General features: G+C 47.0%; 1 protein-coding gene across 3 annotated transcripts in view; it reads left to right on the plus strand.

Moving 5' to 3' along the window:
* The window catches only part of ERICH2 (glutamate rich 2), a 138,548-nt gene that overhangs the window by 21,311 nt on the left and 101,366 nt on the right, over positions 1–15,871 (plus strand). For 2 of the 3 annotated variants that reach the window (XM_088467623.1, XM_088467703.1), the window contains 5 exons: positions 804–960; positions 4,476–4,562; positions 9,723–9,817; positions 13,311–13,441; positions 13,795–13,852. In XM_088467623.1, coding sequence (XP_088323749.1) covers positions 804–960; positions 4,476–4,562; positions 9,723–9,817; positions 13,311–13,441; positions 13,795–13,852 — 528 coding nt within the window. The remainder of the gene's footprint in view (positions 1–803; positions 961–4,475; positions 4,563–9,722; positions 9,818–13,310; positions 13,442–13,794; positions 13,853–15,871) is intronic. The other variant, XM_088467774.1, reaches the window with a different exon arrangement.

Below are 15,871 nucleotides of genomic sequence, written 5' to 3' on the forward strand. Positions count from 1 at the left end.
CCCCCCCCCCTCAGCCCTACCCCTAACCCCAATACTTACGTTGAGATGCTGGAGGTCAGGATTCTGAGCTTCGGCATCCTGACTGCCAGGATGGTAACTACATCCCCTAAATATATGGTATTTTTAGATTTACTAAAGGCTGGCGGCATATGAATGATGTGGTTTTTCCTCACAAATAGGAGATCCCTGGGGAAATTATGGATAATCTTTTATTGATGTTATCTGGGAAAGTTTGAAATGTATTTTCGCTATAAAATAGCACATGGTATGCAACAAGGATTCTTCCTGTAGATCCTCCAATATATTTTGAGGGTAGCAGTCTAGTGTAGAAAGAAAGGGAAAGGGTAGATTAATATTACATAAGTAATCATAACAAGTCCATAGGGTACATTGTACAATACAAGTCTAGTAGTAATATTTTGGATATTGCTATTTCACTAATGAGTAAAAATGATCTCACCTGGGACCAAACTGTTCACAATGTAAAGTTTCTTTGCAGACTTTTTTCCCCATTTCTACAACTTGGAGGACGAATTATGGGGAAAAAGTTTGTGTAAGAGGTATAAGGTTCCATGTGCACAAATAAAAGTGAGAATAGTTCCTGATTCTAAATTGGAATTATTTCCCTTTAAACCTGCACTATAGCCAGCTAAAGGGATGGAGGGCTGGCACTACCGCCAAGTAATGATGGTAATACAGCACCCACTCTTAGCCACAGCCCCTTGCAAACACTTTTCTTTTTCCCAGAGCTTTGTATCTGTATTTCTTAATCGTCTAAACTTTGTAAACCGTGCACTCAACAGGACCTTTCCCCACCCCCATCCAGTTTCCAGTTGGGGTCAGTGCGGAGCAGGGAGGAGGTGGACAGTCTTTTCACCAGTTGAACAAAATAAATCTTCCTATTTTTCATTTTGATATTACAGAAAAGTTGGATCTTCATTCTGGCGATGCAGCATCACGGTAGGATAAATTACTGTTTGATAGTTTTAGAATTATCCTTCAAAATAATTCCTTGTCTTCCTCTTTTTGTAATGATTCAATGGCTGATAAATTACACTTTTTTTTCAAATGTATTTAGTATTCAGCAATAAATTATAAGTATAATGTAATACCTGTCCAGGGACATATCCGTTGATTTAGCTGCAAATTATATTTGTATAATCGTCATATTTGGATATCAGTTCCTCATGTTATATGACGTGCAATAAAGGCATGTTGGCACGAGTGTTCTCTCACTGTCTACATGCATTAATCTATACTTATAATAAAGTTGTAATGGTTGTGTCTGTACTCAAACCTTTTTTGGGGAATTTTTGTTTTTATGTCTGTCTGAGGTATGTATTATCTCAATATGACATCAGGGAGAGGAGCAATAAAGGAAAAACCAGATGCTTGACACTCAGTGCGTGCAGTGTGCAGGCTCAAGCCAAAAATGACGATGTATATAAATATAATGTTTTTGGGACAAATATACTTTTAGAGACTGTTTTATGAACTATGGAGACAAAAAAACATTTTTATCGGAATTTGCACAGGCTCCTCAAGTCCAAAATGACTATATGTGTATATATATGTATATGTTGCACACCCCGAATGCAAACAGTTATATATGTACGCATAAAGAAATACATATATATATATATATATATATATATATATATGTATATATCTCAAGATCTATTTTGCAGGAAAATCCAACTATATATTAAGCACTAATCACGCAGCTTATCTTGACTCATGAAGTTGCAGCATACATGTCAATCCAGTAGATGGCGCACCAAGACAAATACTACATATTATAGAGTTGCTGCTCATGTTACTTGCAACCTTTAAGGGGTACTGTAGGTTAAGTAGCCTCTATGTGGCTTGCTCATGAGTTAGTAGCCCCAAGCATCTTTTGCTTACAATGACCTATTGTGATCAATGTCTACAATATAAAATTTACATTGCAATATTAGATGCCACTACTTTCTTTGTAAAATCAGATCCGCTGAGCAATAACAGACATCAACGCTAGCGAAGCTGCGGGCAAACGTTAGTTAAGAAATAAACTAGGCTAAATCTAGCACTATTTTAGGAGACTAGTCGAAACTAATGAAAGTGGTAATGCTAAATGTAATAGTAGCTGGGACTTTGCATCATAGTAGCTAGTAATAGTACTACTTACAGAATAGTAATAATATTAGTAAACAAGTTTAGTTATTTCATGCCTTTGCTTTTTGTGCGTAAATGACCTTGTGTATAGTGAGCCTGACTCAGAGATGCTCGCAATGCCCCTAGCTGCTGAGATCCCGTACTCAGTGGACTTGCGAAAATACGCTAATGTCTCAGCCGCCATCTTGTGTACAGAGACGCCTACTTCCAGCGATTCACTTCTGTCGCTTACGTAAAAAATCAAAAACTCCGGGAACATCGTTCGCACATTGAACCCCTGAGCAAGCCTATGCTGTCTCAGAATGTCCGTCTCACCTAAGACGCCGGGGCCTCTCCAACTGCGTACATATTTGCAGAAGCTCACTAGGGCATGCCCAGAAAACGGTCCTGACACTCCTGCTTTTTTCTAGCCACTCCCTGTGACCTTCCCCAGACGTCCACCATCGCTAACCAATTTCTGCGTGTGCGCAGTGCCACTTTGGCACATGCTCAGTATTAAAAAATTGCACCTGTCTGACATCAACATTGCGTTCATCTCTGAACCAAACCCAGTAAGTGATACTATATCGTTTACTATAATCTATTAAGATACCTGATGTTAACTATACACAGGGTTGCCCTCCCGATTCGACTGGAAGCCTCCCGATAATCGGGTGCAGCTCCTTGTCCCCCGGAAAGGCAGGCAAGCCCGACCGTGAATCGTGTCATTTTGGCCCCGCCCCCTGCTTCACAATGCCTGTATTATTGGCAATGTGCAGCGGGGGTGGGGCCAAAATTATGCGATCGCGTGACCCCGCGGCCGACACGCCTACAAACGGTAGTTGCCCGGCCACGCCCTCTTTTGCTGGCCACACCCCCCTGCCCTGCCGATCTGGCTGCTCCCTCCCGGAAGGAGCAGCCAGAAAGTCGGCAACTATGACTATACATGTTTTTGTCTTTTAGACATATTGCTTGGTGTCATTGTTAGTAATGTTAAGAAGATTCCAGACATTTGCTTAATATTTACATGTTTGTGAATCCCCCAATGCCTTCATTCATCTTCATTTCCTGGGCAATGATGCAAATCCCATGTGGGACACAGAGCAAGGAAAAATTGATTTAATTCCTGTTAAGCAGATTGTTAATGACACATTTACAGGACATACTGTAACTATACCAGACAATTACCTGGCTGCATAGTCACAGGCTATGGAGCTGCTTCAGAGATGGGAGCAAAGCAAAAAAAGAACAATTCCTTTGGCACCTTGGTACAACCATGTAGCAGTGCAGGTGGGGCAGATGTAATGTGTGCAGAGAAATGGGGGAGTGCCCGAGCTCTAATCTAACTTGCAGTGTAAAAATAAAGCTATCCAGCATTGGGCTACATGCAAAAACAGACGGTATTTACCCTGCATGCAAAAATAATAAATGTATTTGCTCCCCTTGCACTGAAACATGGTTTGTTCCAGACGCAAAGCAACTATTGTCCAATGCTGTTTCCAGGCTCCTCACAGTAAAAGAGTATTTTAAACATAAAGTATACATGTTTCAGATATCCCATATTAAAGATTACTACCCCTAAAATATAAGTAGTATTATATAAAATATATTCTAAAACATTTCAATATGATGTTTGTACATTTTCATGCTCTGTTCAAAGCTAAAGACATTTGTTACGAGGGAGACATTTTCCCTATGCACATCATACTTCCTGCCAGTAAACCTGTGTAGAAGGACAATGCAAACTAGGGATAGCCATCGATGGGTTAGCTACCGATGGTCACCATCGATGGTACCTTTGGTGATTAACACCGATGTTAAGAAGCCATTGGCTGGGAAGCATCGATGGTTTCATCCACTGATGGGCATCTGATGGGCTTTTATACTTGCTGCACATTGGGTCAATAAAAGAATGGGGACGGGGCTTCACGGGTTGTGTCGTGGGGCGGAACTAGACTCCGTGTCCCGGCACATGGAGAGAAAAAAGACATCACGTGGTTCTGTACCATCCGTGGCAGAGATCCATTGGATCTCCACCATCGATGGCAAAACCATCAGACATCGGTGGTTAACCATCGAAGGTTGTTAACATAAGGCAAACATCTCTTGAGACTTAAATGGATGACAACAGACAGTAGCTTACAGTGTGATATAGAACAGTTTTACTATAGGCAATTATAACATTTACATATTATATGTATATTTAAACAACTTGTACTAGGAATTTCATGGTAATTATTCATAATGTACATTGTATAATCAAGCAGATATTCTGTCCTACATACTGTAGATGTCTTGTACTACAATTGTACACATGTTAAATAAGATGTTACCTTCCTCAGATCTGGGAGACAAGGATCAGCTGGAAGGAAATGTTACATCCCCACAAAACAGATCTCACTGTGTACAGTAAAACCTATCGCACAAAGGTATAGTAGTGTTAAAGTCATATTGCTTTTATGGCTATTTAGGGGAGGATTGTTGCAGTATACACTCAATGGCCACTTTATTAGATATACTTGTACACCTGCTTGAAGTTGTTAGTGCAGTATCAAGTCAGTCATGCATGTGGCAGCAGCTAAATGCAGACAGACATGTTCAAGAGGTTCAGGGCCTGATTCAGACCCGTTCGCTATTTGCGGTCGTTCGTTCAAAAACAAGGGGTGGCTATTGAAATGATCTGTTCACACCTCTAAGTCTGAACGAGCGAGCAAAACATACGCTCGTTTATTTCTTAAAAACGCCCCCTGGCCGCTCGCACCATACGTCATGTCCGCTATTTATTAGATTAATCGAGTACATCGACCAGCGTATGAACTGCTCGCTATTCTTGTGGTTGGTTTTTTCAACCAGTATTTTGCGAGCAGTTCTGAGTTAAAAAAAACCAAGTGACGTGGTCAATGACGCTGCTGGATTAATTATGCACTCCCTTAAAACGCCCGTTTTGACCTTTAAGCACGCCTGCGTTCGGATCTCCACTCCCCATTTTCAAGCACCTTCCCCTGTTACCACCCACATACGCCTCATTCTGTCACTCAAAATAGCAGGCATTCGCTATATTGCGAGCACATGAATTTCGGCCGCACTGACTGGTTCGCGCATGCGTATAACGATCCGTACACATGCGCAGATGTGCGAACATCGCTCGGAACGAGCGTACTGCCGCTAGCGAGTGGCTCTGAATGAGGACCTCAGTTGTTTAGACCAAACACCAGAAATATGCAGGAAGAAATGTGATCTAAGTGACTGTGCCTGTGTAATGATGGTTAGTTCCAGACTAAATAGTTTGAGTATCTCAGAAACTGATGATCTCCTGGGATTTGCAGACATAACAGTCTCCAGAGTTTAAAGAGAATGATGCGAAAACAAAAAATATTCGCTGAGCGGTATCCAGTGACAACCCCTTGTTGATAAGAGACGTTGCAGGAGAAAGGTCAGATTGGTTCCAGCTGGCAGGAAGGTGACATTAACTTCAATAACCATATTTTACAGCTGTGGTATGCAGAAGAGCATCTCTGAACAACACTGTGCTATCCCCGCCCTTGAGTACATGACATCATAATGTCACACTCATGGGGGCGGGTTGTCAGAACCAGGAAATGGTGCTCTTCCTGGAGCATCCTTAGGACTCTCCAGGCAGCTGAGCAGCAGCACTACTGGCTGCAGGGTGCAGTTGCAAGCACCCTGTAAGCCAAATGCAGATGCCATGGGGCAGTGACGCTGCTACCTCCAGGGCCCTGCGCCTAGTAATGGCCATGGCACAACATGTCATACATTGAAATAGATGGGCTAGGTCAAATGAAGACCGCACTCGGGGGGTCATTCAGACCCGGTCGCAAGCGCTTGCAACCGGGTCGATGTTCCCCCACTGGGCATGCGCACGTCGGAGCCGGTTCTGACGTGCGCATGCGCGAAACCCGGCTAGCGACGGGCGCTCCGTCGCTAGGGGTCTCGCACCAAAGGGGGCGAGCTGTCAATGGTGAGTGACAGCTCGCCCTGTTTGGGAGGCGGGCAGGTGGTGTGGCCAGCCAAACGGTGGCATTCCCGAAGGAACGCTTGCCATTTGGGGGCGGCCCCACTGACATCAGCAGTGATGTCAGTGGGGAGCTTCCTGCTCGATCAGAGCAGGAAGCTCCCTGGGGCTTGCGAGTGCCGAGACCCAACCTTAGGGTCTCGTCGCAAGCCCCGATGGTCGCGATGGGCTTGACCATTGTGACCATCACCCTGGTCGGTGGCTAGAGCTGTGGGTGGTAACCCACAGCTTAGCGATCGACCAAGAGGCGGCACTACAAGATGCAAGCGGCCGCCCTCATTCAGAGCGACCGCTTGCATCTAACGACCGCCTCTGAATGAGGTCCTAGGTTCCATTCCTGTCAGTTCAAACCTGAAGTTACAGTAGGACCAGGCTCAGCAAAACAGGACAGCTGACGATTGAATAAAAGGCCTGGTCTGATGAGTTTCTGCTGCCACATGCAGGTGATAGCAGCTGAATTTAGTAGTAGTGTAATGTAGTTTAACGTAGCTGTTCGGGCTGGAGGTGGTGGTGTAATGGTGAGATAAATGTTTTCCTGACACACATTAGGCCTCATAATGCCAATTTCGAATTATGTAAATGCCACAGCCTATCTGAGCATTATTGCTGACCAGGAACATTCCGTTATGGGCAAACTACCCATCTTGTAATGGCTGCTTCCAGCAGGATAATCATCTGAAGCTGGCTCCATGTACATGACATACATGGAGCCAGCTGCCTCCACAGTCACCAGCTCTCAGTCCAATTGATCACCTGTGAGATAGAAAAGGGGATTTGCAGCATGAATGTGCAGCTGACAACTGTGCAGCAAGTGGTGACTCTAGGCCTGATTCAGCCAGGAACGCACAGGAGAGAACATACGCACTCGGCCGATGTTTTTGCACTGCGCGTGCGCGAACTAGTCAGTGCGATCGGGTTAGTGTACGCAGACTACACGCAGTGTGCACGCAGACTCCTCCGATATTGACTGACAGTTAGTGCCGTTTGTGGGTGGTGACGGGTGTTGGTCAGGCGAACGCAGGCGTTATAACGCCGTTATAGGAGCGTACATAATTAAGGCAGTGCGGCAGCATACACACCCATACCATAAGCTGTACATAGGAAGCGGACAAAATTCTGCTGTTATGCTAATGGGTCCGATGGTTCTCGATGTTACCAATGTTTACGTTATCTTGCGTGCTGATCAGGCTGGGAGTAAAGGGAGATAGGCAGCATAGTATGGGGCTGGGCATCTGCATCTTGTGCTGCGGTCTCCGTGCGTATGCATTGATTAGCATATTCTCGCAGCGGACGGGTGCGTGCGTCTGCATCCGTGCGTTCCTTGCTGAATGAGGCCCTCTATCCTATGAGCATTGGTCACAATCCCTGGGTGGTAAGGGCACTCTTAACCATTACTTGAAAGGTGTACCCAATAAAGTGGTGTAGATCTTAAGGTTGGCATCACACCTGCGTTTTGGTAGCAGTTTGTTCTTGCAGATCACAGAGCACTAAATAAGATGATTAGCATTTCTGAGCCTTGTTTATCTGTAAGGGGAAATGTTGCTTTGAATCATTAGCTCTTACAGTTTGTGTATTACATGTATTTCAGTGCCCTGGCTTTCAGTTTGTTACAACTGCTGCATGTAGCGCTCTGGAGCTGTGAAAACAGCCAGGAGACAGCAGGTCCCAAAGACTTCAGTGATATGAATCAGCTTCTGATATGGGCTGCTTTTTGCTGACTCCTAAAACACGTGTCACATTAGCCTAAAGAGAATGGGTTCTGTGATACGTAAATAAAAGCGGAATATTTTGTTTAATTTATAACCTATTTTGGACTGGAGTACTTATTGTTGGTACAATATATATACGATGTGTTTTGTCTGTGTGACATGATATTTACATGAGCAACTGAGGATGTTTTTGTGACCTATCCTATGGAGGATACAGGGCCTGATTCTGTAAGGATCGCAATTGCAAAGCTGCACGCAGGTTATAGCTATATGATGTATGCACGCAGGCTATAGATATGATGTATGTACGCAGATTATAGATATTATAGATATATGATGTATGCATGCAGGCTATAGATATATGTTGTATGCACGTAGGCTATAGATATATGTTGTATGCACGCAAGCAATTTTGCAATTGCGATCCTTGCAATTATGGTAATGCCTCCTGCTGGATTACGTATCCGCGCAGCATCGAATACTCGGCGGACCATCGGCCGGCTGCATGACCCACGGGCCGCCGCAGATTAGAGTAAGAGGCCAGGAAATCTCCGTCAGCCGACGGAGATCCTGGCCTCTCCCCCCCCCCCTGACTCCCGCGACATGTCTCCGTCTCAGTCTGCATGCGGAATCGCAGACCAGTTCTGCACATGCACAGATTCCCAATCATCGGAATCTGGATCGCGTGCACAGCTGAATTAGGCCCATAGTCAGATGAAATAGGCCGGGGACATTACACATAGAAATGATGCTTTATAAAACGGAGTCACAAGCAATCCACATGCAATACCGATGTTCACGTAGTGTAGCGATTGTTTTTTTGCATCTGCAGCTGTATGAAAATGAATAAACTCCTACGGCGCATGCGTTTTCAGACAGTGTACGCACAAAGGCGCCGATTAAACGGACGGCTTCAGAAATGTTGTAGAAAAGTGATTGGCGTTCTGGGCGATGACTGGGAGGTGGGTAGAAATGCACCCGAAAATGGTCAGTTCAGTGGGCGTGTTATAGGGAATGTTGTGGGCGCGTCTCTGTTCACAGCTACAGCCATAGGAGGCCATAGTCAGACGGGGAAACTGCGCCTGCCATAGAGCCATAGTTGCCTACTCTACCGGTTTGGCGGGGAGCCTCCCGAAATTCAGGCCCCCACCCCGCAAGAGAAGGCAGCTCTCCCGCTACCCCCCGCTTCCCCTGTGTCCCTCCTCCCCCAGTCGCACCCACTTATCGAGCAAAGTGGACAGTTGGGGGGACCGATGACGCGTTTCGCTCTGAATCGCATTATCGTAGCCCCGTCCCCTGCTTTACAATGCTGGTAATATCGGCATTGTAAAGCGGATGGTGTGGCCCAAGCACCGCCCACTTACGCCGCCACCATCGGTAAGTATGCATAGAGCTGGTGAAGTTTTTACGGTGTGACCGATGGTGGCGTCTAAGTACTGACAAATCGGTTTTACTGCGTGTACGGGCTCTAAAGTGGATGTCTCGGCCGTACGGATGTACACAAGGGAAGGAGATTCTATCAGCATTAGCATAAAGTCGCAGACGAGCAACCGCCAATGGAAATGCTGCTGCAGGCGCTTCTGCGGCCAACAAAGAATCAAGCTGTGTTTTTAGAAGGTTTCGAATATGGGTTTAATTTACATCCCCTTTTAACTGTTGAACGGTCTGCAAGCAATTTAATAATAATAATAATGAATTGCAGACAGTAATGCAGTGTCAGCCAATGGTTTATTGGAGTAAGAACCCTGCTTAGAACAACAAATCAAACCAGTGATAGGTAAAGTTATGTGTACACTTACCAAGATGGAACAGGACTAATGTGTCATAATCACTTGCTCTATTTGCAGCAGTCATATTCCAGATTATAGTGCGGCAGACAGCATGCAATCAGAAAAGCCAGAGTACAGTACCGTGCCGAAGGCATCGCAGCCACAAATAACTGGTAATTATTGTTCATGTTACATACCAGACTCTAATCCTTTGCTGGGGTTTAGCTGTGGCAGTAGGCTACTAAATTAACTTATTATATTATACAGAGCAGTATTTCTAATTTACACATACATAGGAACTCAGGGGGCGATTCAGAGCCGCTCGCTGAGCTGCGTTCGCTCATAGCCGGCCGATTGTTGCAAACTGCGCATGCGTAAAAGACACAGTGGGCGTGTGCGAACCAGTCACAGCGATCGGGAGACGATCGCTCTCAGCATACAGCCAGCCCGCTAGTTTGAGTGACAGAACAGGCCGTTTGTGGGTGGTGACAGGGGAATGACAAAGGAAACGGGGGTGTGGATGTGCGAATGTAGGAGTGTCAGTGCGTTTTTACACCATTATAAGGGCGTGCATAATTTAGACGCAGTGTCAGCATACACGTCATACGAGTGACATAAAGGCAGTGGTGATCGCAGTGCTTGCGGTAGGCTAGGGCTACCTCAAGCACTGCGTGCTGGTTCGATGTCGCCCGATGGTACCAATGCTCTAATACACTTCCTGGATATGACGTCTGAAAGTGGGCGTCTTTGTCCAGGCTAGTGGGCATCTAACTTCACCCGGCGATCGCACGTTAAGACATAAGTGGCGTCCTGATGTCTTAGTGAGCGATCGCGGCATTTGCATACTGACCGGCCTTACGGCTGCGAGCGAGCAGGTCTGAATGAGCTCCTCAGGCCTGATAGCTATACAGACATCATTACACTGTGGCTATAATGCCATGCCATCTTGTATATACCTTAGCCATCTACTATACAACTAAACGCATAATTGCACTACTCTATAGCCACTTTTATAGCTCACCTACTCAATATAGAACGGTTACTGCTGGCTTCTCCTATTGAATGTTTGGTTACACGTTTAATCAGTGTCAGGTCGTGTGGTGTGTGTATATATAGATATGTATATGTAAATTCACACAATATTAGGTTACATGCCAACAGTCCCAATTTTCTCTGAACAGTCCCTGAATTTTGTCACTCAAAAAGGGAATGGGGAAGACTTGGAGGGATTGGGGGTTACCTGGTATGCCCAGTGTCCCAGTAAGGAATGCCAGCATGCACTGTAGCAGGGTGGTTTTCATTGCACTTTTCAGAATTGTTTTTTTAAGGCCAAGCACGTGGTATTGGGGGTGACTGCATATGGCACCATTGTATGGAAAATTGGGACTTTTGAGGGGTATAAAAAAGTCTCCAGAGTATGTGGTTACTGTGCAGAAACCAGAACACCCCCAACAGTGCTGCATGTGGTGTGCGAGTGGTGCTGGGTGCTGCATGTACCGAGACCAGGGCCATAACTAGGGGTGTGCGAGTGGTGCTGGGTGCTGCATGTACCTAGACCATGGCCATAACTAGGGGTGTGCGAGTGGTGCTGGTGCTGCATGTACCGAGACCAGGGCCATAACTAGGGGTGTGCGAGTGGTGCTGGGTGCTGCATGTACCGAGACCAGGGCCATAACTAGGGGTGTGCGAGTGGTGCTGGGTGCTGCATGTACCGAGACCAGGGCCATAATTAGGGGTGTGCGAGTGGTGCTGGGTGCTGCATGTACCTAGACCAGGGCCATAACTAGGGGTGTGCGAGTGGTGCTGTGTGCTGCATGTACCTAGACCAGGGCCATAACTAGGGGTGTGCGAGTGGTGCTGGGTGCTGCATGTACCTAGACCAGGGCCATAACTAGGGGTGTGCGAGTGGTGCTGGGTGCTGCATGTACCTAGACCAGGGCCATAACTAGGGGTGTGCGAGTGGTGCTGGGTGCTGCATGTACCTAGACCAGGGCCATAACTAGGGCTGTGCGAGTGGTGCTGGGTGCTGCATGTACCTAGACCAGGGTCATAACTAGGGCTGTGCGAGTGGTGCTGGGTGCTGCATGTACCTAGACCAGGGCCATAACTAGGGGTGTGCGAGTGGTGCTGTGTGCTGCATGTACCTAGACCAGGGCCATAACTAGGGGTGTGCGAGTGGTGCTGGGTGCTGCATGTACCTAGACCAGGGCCATAACTAGGGGTGTGCGAGTGGTGCTGGGTGCTGCATGTACCTAGACCAGGGCCATAACTAGGGGTGTGCGAGTGGTGCTGGGTGCTGCATGTACCTAGACCAGGGCCATAACTAGGGGTGTGCGAGTGGTGCTGGGTGCTGCATGTACCGAGACCAGGGCCATAACTAGGGGTGTGCGAGTGGTGCTGGGTGCTGCATGTACCTAGACCAGGGCCATAACTAGGGGTGTGCGAGTGGTGCTGGGTGCTGCATGTACCTAGACCAGGGCCATAACTAGGGGTGTGCGAGTGGTGCTGGGTGCTGCATGTACCTAGACCAGGGCCATAACTAGGGGTGTGCGAGTGGTGCTGTGTGCTGCTTGTACCTAGACCAGGGCCATAACTAGGGGTGTGCGAGTGGTGCTGGGTGCTGCATGTACCTAGACCAGGGCCATAACTAGGGGTGTGCGAGTGGTGCTGGGTGCTGCATGTACCTAGACCAGGGCCATAACTAGGGGTGTGCGAGTGGTGCTGGGTGCTGCATGTACCTAGACCAGGGCCATAACTAGGGGTGTGCGAGTGGTGCTGGGTGCTGCATGTACCTAGACCAGGGCCATAACTAGGGGTGTGCGAGTGGTGCTGGGGGCTGCATGTACCTAGACCAGGGCCATAACTAGGGGTGTGCGAGTGGTGCTGGGTGCTGCATGTACCTAGACCAGGGCCATAACTAGGGGTGTGCGAGTGGTGCTGGGTGCTGCATGTACCTAGACCAGGGCCATTACTAGGGGTGTGCGAGTGGTGCTGGGTGCTGCATGTACCTAGACCAGGGCCATTACTAGGGGTGTGCGAGTGGTGCTGGGTGCTGCATGTACCTAGACCAGGGCCATAACTAGGGGTATGGGTATGCGAGTGGTGCTAGATGCTGCACTGCCTCCGCACCACACTTCTCCTGCATATGGTTTGCAGGGTGCCTGGAACGGCACCCTGCAGCCTGCAGCCGCTGCTGGAGAACCACCCGGAGTGTCCAAGGCACCCTGCAGCCTGTGGAGCTGTCTGGAGCATCTTTAAGAGTCTCTGGGCAGCGCTATACTTCCTAGAGTCAGCGGTCCCAGCCCCTAAGCATGACTTCACAGGTTTAGGCGATGGGTAGCGATCGGTATGCCAGGCGTCGGGATTTCGGCGTGGGGCTATTGATTGGCGTCTGTATTTAGACGCCTATCAGTCCCATGCTGGGATTTCACTGACTACATACCATTTTCCACAACAACATGTCTGGTTGCCAGATTTGCTTTGCTACAAAACCAGCCCACAAGCCAAGCCTGGTATCATCATATGAGCGGCATTGTAACAATGGTGATATACATCATATGCATACTTTGGCTTGTTGTGAACCTGACCTGTATTTAATATGTGAACTTTACTGACCCTCTAATTACAACTGATTTAACGCTACGTGTCTGATTATCATTACTGTAGATAAGAAAGTAACTGCAGGACTTCATTCACCATCTATTCATAACCACATTGTCCAAGAGCATTCGGAGGAGTCTAGTGGTGAAGATGAGAGCGATGAGGAGGGAGGTGCTCCCGTAGAACTTCTTGCAGAGGTGACACAAGTTTGGGTTACTGAGTGGTTGGAGCTGAGCTGAGGGATCTAGGTATAGGCTAGGTACAGGCAGCAAAGTCAGGCAGCCAGGGGGCTCCCCAGTAGTGTTAGGGACTACATGAGCTGTTCACTAACCGCGTTTATCTTTAAGGTGTGAAGAACAATAGATGCTGCAGTCTGTTTTCCCTGTAAATTATTAGGAAATAAACCCTTATATCAGAGAAGCCATTGTTTCTGTTGTCACCTAGCTGTGTGGAGGACGTGTTCTTCCAGCTGGACAGTGCATGTTCGGCCGATATGTTACCACTCATTATGTCGTATAAACACACTTGTTTGAATGTATATATTTTTCAGTTCCTTAAAGCTGTAATGGATGAGGATTACATAGTGGCACAAAAGCTTTGCCAAATGGGTATGTATTTAGTTTTTCATCACACTTTTCACCATTACCAATGTGACTACTTTTAGTGTTCGATGTTTGACAGTAGATCTCCTGCTCGCTGTCATCAAAGCTGTATAATGGCAAATCCCATGATTTAAATCTCTTTCTCTCTACATCTCTCTCCATGCGGTCTATTCCTTCATCCTGCTACCACACGTGTACTGCATGCATGTATATCAGATTAGTGCAGCAGTAAGTAGGGCAGTAGTGCATAGGAAAAAGGGGTTTAGGGGAATATGAGTTTAAAGAACACATTGGAAGAGAAATGAGATGCTGTTACCACAAAGAACAATATGCGTGGGGAGTGGAGGGATGAGGGGTGTTGTAGAACAAGTGGTCGGTATTAGATGAATTTTGGGCTAAATGGGGTTATAGGGTATATGGTGCTGCGTTGAGTGAATGAGCATTGTGAGGAAATCAGACGGGTGTTTAGGAGTACATGTGGTGGTATCTGTTTGAATAAAATGCTTTGTTTTAACTTCTCTATACTAATATAATCGCAGTGACTATGGAGACAGATCGCAGAGTGATTGACAGGAAGTAGCGTTTGGGGGTGGTGACGGGAGGGTGGTCGGCGAAATGCAGCTGTGCCAGTGTGTTTGAATGCCGTTGCATGGGTGTGTATCCACTGCGATGCCATACACAGCCTGAGGCCTGATAGCGTGCGACGAGGTTAGCAATTTCTAAGTAAGGGCAGAGCTTGTGTAAGTGTGCGTGAGGCTGCGATGGTACCGATTGTACCGATGGTTTTGCAGTCTTGCTAAACATTACGGGTGTGTGTAAGGTAAGGTGGGCCCCCTTATGTTGTGCTGCGACGCAACATAGCGATCGCCGATCGCAATGGATTTGCATACTATCTCAATGAGACTGCAGGCGTACTCGCTATTGCAATCACATCTGCGATCCGTACTAAATCAGGCCGGAGTTACATCATTTTGTCCATGTTTTTACTAATGTTCAATATATATGAAATTCTAAAAATACTGTTGCTATTTCACACTATGCAAGTGTTAACGACCTTTTTGTACTATGCAACTCAAATATTCTGTCATTTGATAGATCTTATATCATGAGGTTGTACTATTCTTCTTTATTGGTATATGTTTACACTGTTAAAAGCTTCAATAAAATATATTTTTTAAAAAATAAAAGAATGCAGGCATGCCTGTCCGTGGGAACGCCGTTTCATGGACGTGCATAAATTAGCCACTGCGATTGCTTACGCCGACTGAGTAATCTCTGCTTGCGATGAGTCTTACAGTGTCTGTGGCTGGTCAGAGCTGCTCTAAATGCTGTTTGACGGGCCGATGTGCATCGATGGTACCGATGTTTACGCAGAAAAGTTAGGTCAGACGGATATGAGAAGGCAGCAGTGGGGCGTCCCTATGCCGGCGTAGCTGCAGCAAGAATTAGCATATTTTCGCAGCTGCGTTCCGTTCGAAATCGCAGCTGCGAACGCAATTGCACACGCTGCTGAATGAGCAGTGTGTATTTTTCAATATAAATACAATGGGCCCGATTCAAAGCCGCTCGATGTTATAGCCCTGCGCATGCGCCGTGTCCCGCAGAGTGACTGAAGTTCAATCGCTCTGGGGCTCGCAACAAGACGGGGCGGCTGGCGATGTTGATTGACAGCTCGCCCCGTTTTGTGGGCAGGTAGGGGGGGTGGTCGGACAAATGCAGGCGTTCCCTTAGAGCCGGAAGTCCACTCGGGCTTGCGGCAGCTTGACCATACCCCAGGGTCTCATCGCAAGCACGATGGTCGCGATAATCGCGACGGTCTCCAGCCCGCTCGCACAAGCTGTGGGTGGTCACCCACAGCTTTGCGAGCGGCCTGGAGACAAAAAAAAAACGTCCACAGACCCAGCGAGCGGCCAGCGGCTGGCCAATGTCCTTAATGGGGACCGTCAATGTTAGCAGAATAAAAACGCTTCTTCTGGGGCAGATGAAAACCCCCCCTTTATTTGTTACCCTTACTTGTGGGATTCT

The sequence above is a fragment of the Taudactylus pleione genome, unplaced genomic scaffold (assembly GCF_031769625.1).
Source record: "Taudactylus pleione unplaced genomic scaffold, aTauple2 ptg000004l, whole genome shotgun sequence".
Taxonomy (NCBI): Eukaryota; Metazoa; Chordata; class Amphibia; order Anura; family Myobatrachidae; genus Taudactylus; species Taudactylus pleione.